The sequence below is a fragment of the Eumetopias jubatus genome, unplaced genomic scaffold (genome assembly GCF_037043125.1).
Source record: "Eumetopias jubatus isolate StellerSeaLion01/CBP00866 unplaced genomic scaffold, mEumJub1_p1.0 scaffold_17, whole genome shotgun sequence".
Classification (NCBI taxonomy): Eukaryota; Metazoa; Chordata; class Mammalia; order Carnivora; family Otariidae; genus Eumetopias; species Eumetopias jubatus.
Window position 1 is genome coordinate 70,647,189 of NW_028274823.1, and position 13,045 is coordinate 70,660,233.

Below are 13,045 nucleotides of genomic sequence, written 5' to 3' on the forward strand. Positions count from 1 at the left end.
TCATAAAAATGATAAAATAATTCAGATTGTCCTTGTCAAAACCTAAACACTAGATGATTTACAAAATATGACAGGTTAAGTTTACAAACATCAATTAAGAGAAATCATTTGTCGAGTTGTAAACAATCAGCAAATTTTGAAAATTCCATGGTGGTAAGATTTTAACTAAAAGCCTATAACAAATGTGAGAAAACAAAAAGATTAATTTATTATTGATTTAAAATTGGCAAATACTTTATAAGTGACCCGTGGTGAACATTTTGGTTCTAACTTCCCTGTGAAGATATCAAGTACAAGAAAATTGAGTTAATTTGTTTATATATAAAATCAGAAGCAGAAATAGAAATACAACCTAATTAAATGAAATCAGCAAATGTTAAAAATATATACTGTTTGTTATTAAAGAAGTAATTTTATTTCTTTACCCCTCTTTTGCATTGCCTGAAAAATCTTAACACTAAGCATGTTTCTCTTGAATAATCAGAACTATAAGGTTTGTTTGAAACAAAAGGACAAATTAAACGACTTCCTTACAGTATTTAGTTACAGTCATATTAATAAAGACTTAACAAAATTAGATACTATACTATATAAGGCTAAATGAAATGAATTTACAGTTAAGCCTTTTCCTTATGAATATCATCATTATTCAATATTTACAATATTAAACGATTGCTTGCTATCAGCTGCTTCCACTCTCATCTGTCTTTAGCTAAGGCTGTGCAAAAGAATGATTCTAAAATGGCAAACAAAATGCAATGCCTAAAAACCAGCTATTTAAAAATATTTCCAAGCCCTCCAGGTGAATCTCTCAAAAGAACCTGACCCTACAACGGTTAGGACAAACAATTCAGTACGTTACTGTCATTTTTAATTTAATTTACAGATAGAAATCTTACCTGAAAAGGTGGATTATACTGAGTGACTTCTACAGTTACCGCATCAGACATTTGGTGGCCATTATCTTCTACTGTTATCAGAGAGTAATAGATGAGACATGGATTGTCTGCTGGGTGCCATGCGGCTGCCAAAATCAGGAGCCCATCACTAATCAATGAAAAAGAAAGATCTGCAGCCTCTTGGAAGTCAGTCTGTCAGTTTCTTATAAACAGATACTAACCATATGACCTAGCAATCCCACTCCAAGATATTTAAAAATAAAAACTTACATTCACACAAAAACCTGTGTGCAAATAGCTATAGTGGCTTTATTCATAATTACCTAAAACTGGAAGCCCAATATCCTTCAACTGCTGAATAGATAAATCCTGGTAATTTTTTTTTTTTAAGATTTTATTTATTTGAGAGAAGAGAGTACAAGTGGGGAGAGGGGCAGAAGGAGAGACAGAATCCCAAGGAGACTCTGAGCTGAGCATGGAGCCCAATGCGGGGCTCAATCCCTTGACCCTGAGATCATGATCTGAGCTGAAATCAAGAGTCAGGACATTTAACCGACTCAGCCATCCAGGTACCCCAAGCTCTGGTAATTCTACAGAGTGTGCCACTACTCAGCAGTAAAAATGAAGAAACTATTGAATGCACATCAAATGCATTATGCTAAGTGAAAGAAGCCAGTCTCGAAAGGCTTTATACTATATGATCCCATTTATAGGGCATTCAGAAAAAGGCAATGTAGTTTACAGGGACTGAAAACACATCAATAGTTGCCAGGGCTTGAAAGTGAAGGGGCGTTTGATTACAAAGGGACATGAGGAAATTTTGGGGGTGATGGAACTATTCCATATCGTCATTGTGTCTTACAGTCAAATGAGTCTGCATTTGTCAATTCACTAAATTATACACTAAAACAGGTGAATTTTACTGTATATAAAATACAGCTCAATAAATCTGACTTTTAAAAAAATCAACAAATCATCAAATGCAGGACCGGCAAAGCATAGCCCTCAGGCCAAACTGTGCCCAAGTGAGTTTTTATAAATGAAGCTTTACTGGAATACAGCCATGCCCACTCATTTCTGTATTATCCATGGATGCTTTCATGCTATTACTGATAAGAGTAGAATAGCTGCAGTGAAGACCACATGCCCTCAAAGCCTAAAAGTGTCAGTTTGGGGCCCTTCAAAGAAAAGGCTGCCAAACCCTGGCCTAATCTGTTCTTGAAAGCTTACTCTGGTCCAGAGGAACACTTTGTTTCTAATTTTAACAAACAGTTATAGAAACTTCAATGTGAAAACAAACCTTTTTCTATCTTAAAGCTTATATGTTTCTCTTAAGTCTATCAAAATTGGTGCCCTCGGGGCGCCTGAGTGGCTCAGTCGTTAAGCATCTGCCTTCGGCTCTGGTCATGGTCCCAGGGTCCTGGGATCGAGCCCCACATCGGGCTCCCTGCTCCGCGAGAAGCCTGCTTCTCCCTCTCCTACTCCCCCTGCTTGTGTTCCCTCTCTCACTGGGTCTCTGTCAAATAAATAAAATCTTAAAAAAAAAACAAAACTGTTGCCCTCAACAAAGAATTAAATGGTCTCTAATCTCAACCCCTCCAAAACATTCAGTAGGATTTATTATCAGCAGCTTTCATTCAAGTCTCAGAAATATTAACGGGGGGCAAGCGCCCTCTACTGACAACTAAAAACAAGAAACAGAAAAAAAAAAAAAAATGAAACCCAGCTAGTGATTAAATGACATCACTCCAAATCAAGCAATCCTAACATGGCTCTCATTTCTTTTTCCCCTGTGATCTTCACCCAGCTCCTGGACTCTTATCATTTCTATTTGGACTCTTGAAAGGAATCCAAAAATACTGGCCCAAACTTGTAACATACTGGCAGTGACCTAAAGAGCTAATATAGGATATAGAAGAATGTTTTGCATAAAAAGGAACTAATAGATTAAAGACCTAAATGTGAGATCTGAAACCACAAAACTCCTAAAAGCAAACACAGGCAGTAATCTCTTGGACATCAGCCTTAACAACATTATTTATGGATATGTCTCCACAGGCAAGCAAAAGCAAAATCAAACTCTTGCGGCTACACCAAAATAAAAAGCTTTTGCACAGTAAAGGAAACTATCAACAAAACAAAAAGGAAACCTACTGAATGGAATTTCAAAAATGATATATCTGATAAGTGGTTAGTATCTAAAATACATAAAGAAGTTACACAACACCAAAAAACCCCCAAACAACCCAATTTAAAAATAGACAGAGGCCATGAATAAATGTTTTTCTAAAAACATAGAGATGGCTAACAGACATGTGAAAAGATGCTCAACATCAGTATTCATCAGGGAAATACAAATCAAAACCACAATGAGATATCACCTCACACCTATCAGAATGGCTAAAATAAAAAGGACAAGAATTAACAAGTGCTGGTGAGGATGTGGAGAAAAAAGGAGCCCTCACATTGTGTTGGTGGGAATGCAAACTGGTGAAGCCACTGTGGAAAACAGTATGGAGGTTTCTCAAAAACTTAAAAACTGAAATACCAGATGATCCAATAATTCCACTACTGGGTATTTATCCAAAGAAAACAAAAACACTAATTTGAAAATATATATGCACCCCTATGTTTATTGCAGCATTATTTATAACAGCTGAGACATGGAAGCAACCCCAGGGCTCATCAACGAAATGAATGGATAAAGAAGATATTACACACACACGCACATGCACACACTCACACTCACGATGGAATATTACTCAGCCATAAAAAAGAATGAGATTTTTACCATTTGTGACAACACGGATGGAACCAGAGGGTATTATGCTAAGTGAAATAAATCAGACACAGAAAGACAAATACCATATGACTTCCCTTATATGTGGACTCTTAAAAACAAAACAAATGAACAAACAGAAAAACAAAAGACTCTTAGTTGCCAGAAGGAAGATGGCTGAGGGGATAGGCAAAATAGATAAAGGGGATTATCAGGTGCAAATTTCCAGTTACAAAATAAACAGGTCAGAGATGAAAAGTACAGCCAAAAAGACAAAGACAAACAAAAAAAGAAACTGAGTGAGGTCCCAGATAATGTGGTCCTGAATGTACCAAGGAGGGAGGTAGAGTTGGCTATACCTAGGATAAGGCTCTGTATTGAAGTTACTCTAAAGACTGTATCACTGGAGTGCCACTGAGTCATGGAGACATGTCTAAAAGAATTCCTTAGAGTGGTGCTAGACCAGTTCTTTTTGACATCTTTATAAAAACATCTTCACATTTAAAAAAAAAACATGAAGCAATTTTAGGTAGCAGAGATGACAGGTAGATAATCTAAATTTTGCAAATCAGTAAAAATTTAACAATAAATTTTTACATGAGTATATACAAGATAATACACTTAAGACAAAAAATCCAATTTCACATCTAAAATGAGGCTATCTGAGCTCTGTGTCAGTAATAATCTAGTAAAAGAATTTATAAGCCTATTCCCTGAAAATATATGCCTAGGTTGCATACCCGGCCAAAACGAGCAAAAGATCAAGGAGCATCAGTGAGCATGAGGAAGAGAAACACTATTCTTAAATAGAAGAAAGGTATGCAGATACGGACACTCTGTATGGATCACTAGGAGAACAAGAGCTGTGTCTCACAAGCCCCACAAGCATCTTGTTAGCATGACAACAGTGGGGGAGAGGAGCCTGGTCTCTGACCCAGTCCAGCAATTCTTAAGCACGTTTCTCTTCTGTTTTCAGTCCACATCTCCATTCTGAAAACTATGTGAAAACGTCTGCATCATATGCCCACGTGCGCTGTGTCCTAGCAGCAGTTCTAAATTTCTGAAAGTCTGGTAAAGATACATGAAAACAAATTAAATATATATTATTTTTACCTCTTTGATAGTTTCTATAAGGTTTTCAGAAACTATAAAGAAGGATCTTACTTTCTCAAGAGCCTAAGAAAAATTATACAGACCTGCAATACCCTTCCAAAAAACAAGTAGAATTTCTTCTACTAAATAAACTCAATTACTCTAAAACACATAAAAATTGCTCTTAACTTCTGGTAAGTTGTGTTTTGAAGAATGACAAGTCATATATTTGTACTCATTATGAACTTTCTCATGGAAGCCATGTTACAAATGGTTTTTAAGTTCCATATGACCTTTGGTATTAAAACTAAATAATCACACAGGATAAATTAACTTTATCAGACTAACCTAGGATCTTAAGCGCCACTTAGAGCATTGTCTCTAAAAGGAAATTCACTGTGAATACAAACCCTGAGTGAGTTCTCACTTGTACTGCCAAGACAAAACCTCACCCTACCTTCCTTTCTTCAATATCACCACAAACATAGGCTTACTAAAGCCAAAGGGCTGGAGAAGTATGTCTGGTATCTCCACTGAGAAGAGAAGGATGGCAGCATGGAGTACACACAGCAGCAGGGAGTGCATCTCTCAGCGTGAAGAAAGAAAAGCTCCAGCCATGAGAGCAGGAAAGATGAGTCTCAAACTAGGGCAGACAACTAATATAAGAATATGCAGCTGAAAGCTGAGAACTGCCTATATTTCTCAAATGAACCAGCATCTCTAGAAAAGGACACAAAACCATTTAGTAAGGTATAAAAGTATGACGAGAATAGCATTAGAAGAACAGATAGCAAGGTTGCTCATCATTTTACAATAAACATTATTTATCCAAACAACTACCTATATTCTTGATGACAAACTAAATGCTTACCAGTTTTGCTTCAAATCCAAATACCGAATGTTGACCCCTTCTTTAATAGCTTCATAGTTACTTTCAGATCCCTATATGAAAATATCAATAACATAAGGTCCATGAGTGTAAGGATCATTTCTTTTCACCTTTGTATTCCCAGCACCTACTAAACAGTTCAAATAGTTATTGAATAAATAATATGTGCATTTTAAAAACTACCAAGTAAATCAGTGAGCTCCAATATTTCTAGGGGTTGAACGCCATATTTCTGCTTATCTGATCGCTAAAAGCTACACTGCATTGAAATGTGTTCTAATAAATAAAACAATTAAAGAAACTAGCATTCTCATATACTCAAAAATGTGAATTACAAAGATGAGTATGATTTTTCCTTACCCAAATAGCATCAGTAATGTTTTCCTTCAGGGCTCTATTTATATCCCAACTATGTGCTTGTTTTTCTGAAGAATCATCTAATTCCCATTTACTGATGTTTGAACTTGTCAGGCTATAAAAGCTTGCTCTCTCTCTATCCCAGAGGACACTTGAAAGCTGTATGGAGAGGAGAGATGAAAAAAGTTATGTTTATAGATTTTTAAGTTCTAATGTGAATGAACTACTTTTCTGAAACTCAAATTTTACATATTTTATAAGTATTCCATTAGTAATCCTAGCAGAATTCTTTGTTTAGTATTCAAAGAAAGGAGCGATCCTAAAATGGACCTTGAAGGCAAGGTAAGATTTCCATAGGCAGAAATACAAAAGCAGACAGCCCACAAAGAGTACAGTTGTGGGAAAGTTATAAGATCTTTCAGAGAACAAGTAGTCTTGTTACATTGGAATGTAGACTATAACTAGAAAAGAAGTAGAAATAATGCTCAAATGAAAAATTAGGGACACACAGCAGAGCCCTGAATGTGAGTTTGTAAACCTAGTAAACAAGATATTATCAATGGCTTTTGAACTCAAAAGCTGTGTTATAGGAAAACAAAAGTGGCAAGTTTGTAGACAGATTATTTCACCTTTTCAAGTATATACTTGGTTATGAAGTACAGTTATGTTTTTAGTTGGGCACACGACTGTTTTGACTTAAAGCCCTAATTTTCTCCATTTCTCCCGTCACCATGTTTCTGGCCACTAATGGGATAAGGGAGGCAACAGAGAGTAAACTGAACTGGCACCAAGAGCTTAGGGGAAATTTACCAAGAGTGTAGATCAGGGCATAACAATGGAAGTAAAAGATAGGGATGAAAATGAGACATGACAGAAGTCAAATCTATAGTACCTGATAAGTACGGAATTTGCTATGGCAGGGGAGACACACACACACACACACACACACACACACACACAATGAAGAGTTTATACCGGGGTCACTGAAAAAAGTGACAGGTTATGAACAGAAATAAACAGGCCAAAAGAGAAACGAGTTTTATACACACTTTTGGTGTAGAAAATGTGAGAGAAGAGGGAATATGAGCAATTTGTTTTCAGACATGTTAGGTTGTAGGTTCGAAGACCATCAAGAAAGCAGATGATGAGAGCAACCTCAATTAGAAGGAAATAGCACAGGGGCACCTGGGTGGCTCAGTTGTTTAGCTTCTGCCTTCAGCTCAGGTCATGGTCCCAGGGTCCTGGGATCGAGCCCCGCATCGGGCTCCCTGCTCAGTTGGGAGTCTGCTTCTCCCTCTCCCACTCCCCCTGCTTGTGTTCAGGCTCTCTATCTCTCTCTGTCAAATAAATAAATAAAATCTTAAAAAAAAAAAAAGAAGAAGAAGAAGGAAACAGCACAGTGAGAAGAAAATGTGCTTTCAATCAAAGAAGCCTGGGCACATATCTGCCATGGAGTAGTTGTGCAACCTCAGGCAGTTTACGTAAATGTCACTGAGGTTATTTCCTCATCTGCAAACTGAGGAGAAAGCGCTCTACGTTACAGGTCATCATATTACTCGAGATAACAAATATAGAGCCCCTAGCAGAGAGCAGATGCTCCAAGTTCAATCCCATCTGCCTCCCTTCACTATTCCAGAGCCTGAGGCAGAAGCACAGCTGACAGATCTAGATTTGAGTCATCCACACAAATAGCCGGAGTCATGGGAGTGGAGAACACATTTCTGGTTAAGTCAAAAAGCAAAACTGGTCCTTAAACACATTTGTAATTTTATATAACAGTTTTAATGCAAAGAATGTACATATAAGAGAATGTGTATGATTTAAGAATATTAAAGTTACAGGGTTTGTGAGAGGGTTAGTATGAATTCATTTGATCACGATAAAAATGCTTCACCGAAAAGATCAAAAGTTTTACTTCATATACGCTAGTGTTCATACAGAGGCAATACCAACTTCGTAGGAAACTTCCAACTTATGGATTTCATGAAGAAACAAGCTTGTAAAACAAAAATCATTTTATCAACTTACGATGAGATCACTACTTGGAGATAAAATTCCCAAAAGAGAAGAGACCTTCCGACCAATTCCTGAAAGCATGCCTTGTCCTTGAGGCAGAATGTGTTGATGAATTTTTCCTAAACTATCAGGTATCAGCCGAACCAGCTGGCTTCCCGATGAGGACAAAATAAAACTTCCTCCCTATGAACAAATATTGTAAATAAGTTATGCATCTATAACTAAGAACATTAACACAAAATGCTTTGATACAGAAACAAATCATCTACCATCTGTACCTTAAAACAAATCTAAAAGAATAAAAAAAAAAGTGTCATTTTACTAAAATGATTTACTTATGAATATTATTACATGATACTAATACATGATACTATTAATTCTACATAGAGAGACTGGTTTTTTTAATTGAGTGGGTTTTTTTTAATTCTGATTTTTAAACTATAGGTTCACCACACCGCAGGTTCAACAAATCAAGTATCACATTTTGTTCTTTGGTAAACTTGCAAAGAGTACATTAGCAAGCCATTTTTCATAATGTCTAAGGGTTTCTAGGTCACTGTCAGAAAATGTTTCTGAAAGAAATGAATACCATGGGCTACAATCTAATATTGGTATTTCAGAGTCCTAGAAGGGCTTTCCTTTGTCCAACTGTTCAACTCCTAGACCCTTACCTTCTTCTCTTGCCTCTTTTTGATCCCCCTCTGGCCTGTATGGTCTATCCAAAACAATTTTTAGTCATTCACATATCACTCCCAAGCCAAATCACAGCTTTCCAATAAATATGAAAGAAAACCCATTATATACCTGCACTGCTGTTAGGAAACTGTAAGTCTTATCACTTCCCAAATCTACAAAGGTCTCTGTGTAGATATCTTCACCGGCAAGGCTTGGCCAATAGCGGATGGATCCTTCTCTGGTGGCAACCATGACAGCAACAGCCTTGAAACAAGATCATTAACACTTGGAAATCACAGTAAAAAGGACCCTGAATCTGGGAGTCTGGTGACACTGATAAAAAGAAACTAGGGGAATTTATTATTTAACAGAAATTAGGGGGGACAAAACCCCTCCTTTTTATATTTTAAAAATTATCAGACTATAAATTGACTTTCTTTCCCTTTTGTTGTGCAGTTCTATTAATTTTAACACTTGTATAGACCCATGTAACTACCACCAATACAGGGACACAGCACATCCCAAACTCCCTAGTGCTAACTATCCCTTAATAATCACATCTTTCCCCTATCTTAACCCCGGTAACCAGTTTCCACCATTATAGTTTCATCTTTCTGAGACTGTCAAGCAAATGAAATCATATAGAATGTAACCTTTAAGCACTGGTTTATCTCACTTCAGCATGTCTTTGAGATGCATCTGGGTTGTTGCTATACTGAGTTCATTCCTTTTTACTGTTGAGTAGTATTCCATTCTGCGGATGAAACCCGTTTGTTTATTCATTCACTTGTTAAAGGACATTTGGGTTATTTCCACCTTTGGCTATCACAAATAAAGCTGTTAATGACATTCGTATACTGTTTTTTGTGTAAACTTAAGTTTTAATTTCTATGAGGTAAACAGCCAGGAATGGAATTGTTGGGTCATAATGGCAAGTGTCTTTCAACTTCATTGGAAAGCGAAAATCAAGTAGCTGTACCATTTTGCATTCCCATCAGCAATGTATGAGTTCTAGTTGCTCCACATCCTTGCCAGCACGTGGTAGTGTTAGTATTTTGTATTTTAGCCATTGTAATAGGTATATTGTGATATCTCATTATTGTTTCAATTTGCACCTCCCTAAGGGCTAATGATGTGCACATCTCTGTAATACCTTGTATCTTCTTTGGTAAAGTATCTGTTCAAGTCCTGTGCCCTGTTTTTAAATTGGGTTGTTTTCTTATTAAGCTTTGAGAGTTCATTTTACGTTCTAGATACAAGTTCTTTGTAGGATATGGCTTCTGAATATTCTCTCCCAGTTTGTAGCTTGTCTCATTCTTGTCACTGTCTTTGACACAGCCAAGTTTTTAATTTTGATAAAGTCCAATTTATCTATTTTTTTCTTTTATGAATCATGCTTTTGGTGATTTCCAAGAACTCTATGTCTAACCCCAGGTCATGATGATTTTCTCCTGTTTTCTTCCAAAAATTTATAGTTCTATGTTTTACATCTAAATCTATGATCCCTTTTGAGTTAATCTTTGTATAAGGTAGGAGGTTTAGGGGGAAATTATTTCTTCCTTTTTTTTTTTTTTTTTTGCATAAGGATGACCAAAGGTCCCAACACCATTTACTGAAGAGACTATCCTTACTCCACTGAATCGCTGTTGCAGCTCTGTCGCAGATCAAAGGGCCACCTCTGTATCTGCACACTCTATGTGTCTATATGCCAACACTACTGTCTTGGTTCCTGTGGCTTTACAGTTATGTCTCCGAATCAGGTTGGATGATTCCTCTAATATTACAACTCCCTTATTTACAAAAAATATATATTTCAATAAGCATTTAAGTCACCTACCTGAGTAGAATGTGCTTCACCTGCAGTATCAGAATAAGAGAGAGCCACCAAGTCAGCACTCCAGTGGAAGTCACTAGGCGGCAGCTGAAGTTCTTTGCAAACAGATAACTAAAGAAGAAACCCAAACAAAAAATCTTTCACATCAAATCCAAGTTTTTTGAATATGCACCTGACTTCACTATTTTCTTTCCCTGCATATTTCAGATTCTGATTCACTGCTGGAAATACCATTCTATAAATATTCTTTCTTCTCACATCTTTTTGATCAGGCTTTCATCAGGGCTTTCAGTAATTTCAAAACAAAATATCTTAAGAGATACAGAATCAGGAAAACTTAAGAGGTAGACCAGACACTGAATATCAACTAGCCCGATACCTTTCTGGACTAAAAAAAGTCTACTGGTTAAGAGACCTATGTATGGAATTTTCCCAGGCTAGTCTTGATTTGTTTATTTGACATCTAAAATCAGAATGACCACAGAATAATTAATTATACCAAGTTGTCCAGAAAATATTTCTTAGCCTCACCCAGATATCAGGCTCCTTCTGCTAACTCATCGCGGCCCCAAGACATCTCCTCACCTATGCTCTCAACTACAAATACTACTTTCTAGGCAGCAGCAGTACAAAGGCCACAGATGTCAAGGTTCAGATAATCACGAATCCCCAGTTCCAACAGAACAATGGCCCAGTAACTAAAGACCCGTGATTGGTGCAAGGAAGGATGCCTGATATGGAACACACAGGAAAATTAGGTTGCTGACAATAAGTTCTTGGAAACACAAATGATAATCCTATGTGAGAAACTTGACAACCGAAAGTTAAACTAGTAACTACTAAAATTGGTATCATTTTTTCCCTATTTTTGAAAGACTTATTTACTTATTTGGTGAGAGGGGAAGGGAAGAGGGGGAAAGAGAATCCTGAAGCAGACTCCCACCTGAGCACAGAGCCCGACACAGGGCTCAATCCCAGGACCCCGAGATCATGACTTGAGCCAAAATCAAGAGTCGGCGGCTTAACTGACTGAGTCACCTAGATGCCCCCGTTTTTCCCTATTAAGCATCATTCAGCAGATTTAGTGAAACAGAGTCCTATCTTAGAAATAAATAAATTCAATTCATTAGCTTATGTGCATGGCATTTAGCCTTAAACTTCATTAGGTAGACTGACATTACATTTATAACATTCATTAAAAATTTTGAAGTCTCCAATGTTATTAAATGTAAATAAGATGGATCTAGTTTAAAATTATTAAATGGGAGAAACTTTTTTTCCCCCGATACAACAATGTATATGCATGCTCAGTATTTCATATAACAAAAATGCAAATCCATAATGTTTGAGTAGATTCAGATTATTGTCCTCTAACAACTCTAAAGCTTTAGGGTAAACACTAAAAGCCAATTGGTAATCCTCTCCTCTATCTCCTTCTAGCTTTCTAAACAGCAATTACCTTAGTAATAGGTGACAGAGCAATCTTCCAAATAATGAGCTTCTCTTTGCAGACCAGACAAGCCCATCCACCTCCATCTATGTGAACAGTCAGCTGATCATCAACTTAAAAAAAAGTACGTAATTAAACTTAAAGCATTAAGAAAAACTGTTAAAAAAACAAAAAGAAAAAAAAACCTTAAAATTCCTTATACCAAGATCTTCTTGATAGCTACACTCTTTATATGTTTGTCTATATATATACATAAAAAAGTAATTACCACATAAAAAAAGACCTCTCGAGTAATTCAAGAGTTATAAATATCCAAAACAAGAAATCCATTTAACTTTGATAACCACACTTAGAAATGTATCTGAATGCAAAAAGTATATTTTGGACTTAGGTTTAGTATCTTTTAATATTGGTTATAAACAGGTATCTTACTTTCTAAAATATTTAGTAACATTTGTAGTTTTATTTTGATACAGCAACACAAATAATGATCTCTCCCATTAAATACATTAAAAATTTCAAGGAAAAACTGTTCCTTCAAAATAATGTGATTTTCAAATACTTTCTTTAAAAGTATGATAAATCACTTCACTATATGCAGACGTCAAGGGTTACACTCCATATTTTTTAAAGAGTTATTTAAAGAGTTATTTATTTATTTTAGAAAGAGAGAGCGAGCACAAGGGAGGGGCAGAGGGAGGAGAGGAAGAGAACCTCAAGCAGACTCCTCACTAAGCGCAGAGTTCCACACAGAGCTCAATTCCACGACCTGAGCTAAAACCAAGAGTCGGCCACTTAACCGACTGAGCCACCTAGACACCACGTGGGTTACATTCCATATTAACTAACAAAACTAAATTAGTATATTGCTGTCGTAAGCATTGGTGGTAAACCTCAGTGTGTTAGCCCTAGAAATTTAATTAATTTGAGCTCTGCTCTTTGCCTAAAGAAGGGCAAGATAAAAGGCATCAATAATGTACAAGCTAAAATACTAAGTCGTGCCTAGGCTAAGTGCGGGCTTTTTGCTGAATTAGCATAACTGCTCAATATTTTC

The 13,045-nt window shown here is 36.5% G+C and overlaps 1 protein-coding gene across 1 annotated transcript in view; it reads right to left on the bottom strand.

Annotated features, from left to right (window-relative positions):
- The window catches only part of NUP133 (nucleoporin 133), a 60,055-nt gene that overhangs the window by 42,959 nt on the left and 4,051 nt on the right, over positions 1–13,045 (bottom strand). The window contains exons 3-9 of the mRNA XM_028104631.2: positions 12,001–12,104; positions 10,545–10,652; positions 8,837–8,971; positions 8,045–8,215; positions 6,020–6,175; positions 5,642–5,712; positions 900–1,047 (exon numbers count right to left, since the gene is read on the bottom strand). Of these exons, the coding sequence (XP_027960432.1) occupies positions 900–1,047; positions 5,642–5,712; positions 6,020–6,175; positions 8,045–8,215; positions 8,837–8,971; positions 10,545–10,652; positions 12,001–12,104 (893 nt within the window). The remainder of the gene's footprint in view (positions 1–899; positions 1,048–5,641; positions 5,713–6,019; positions 6,176–8,044; positions 8,216–8,836; positions 8,972–10,544; positions 10,653–12,000; positions 12,105–13,045) is intronic.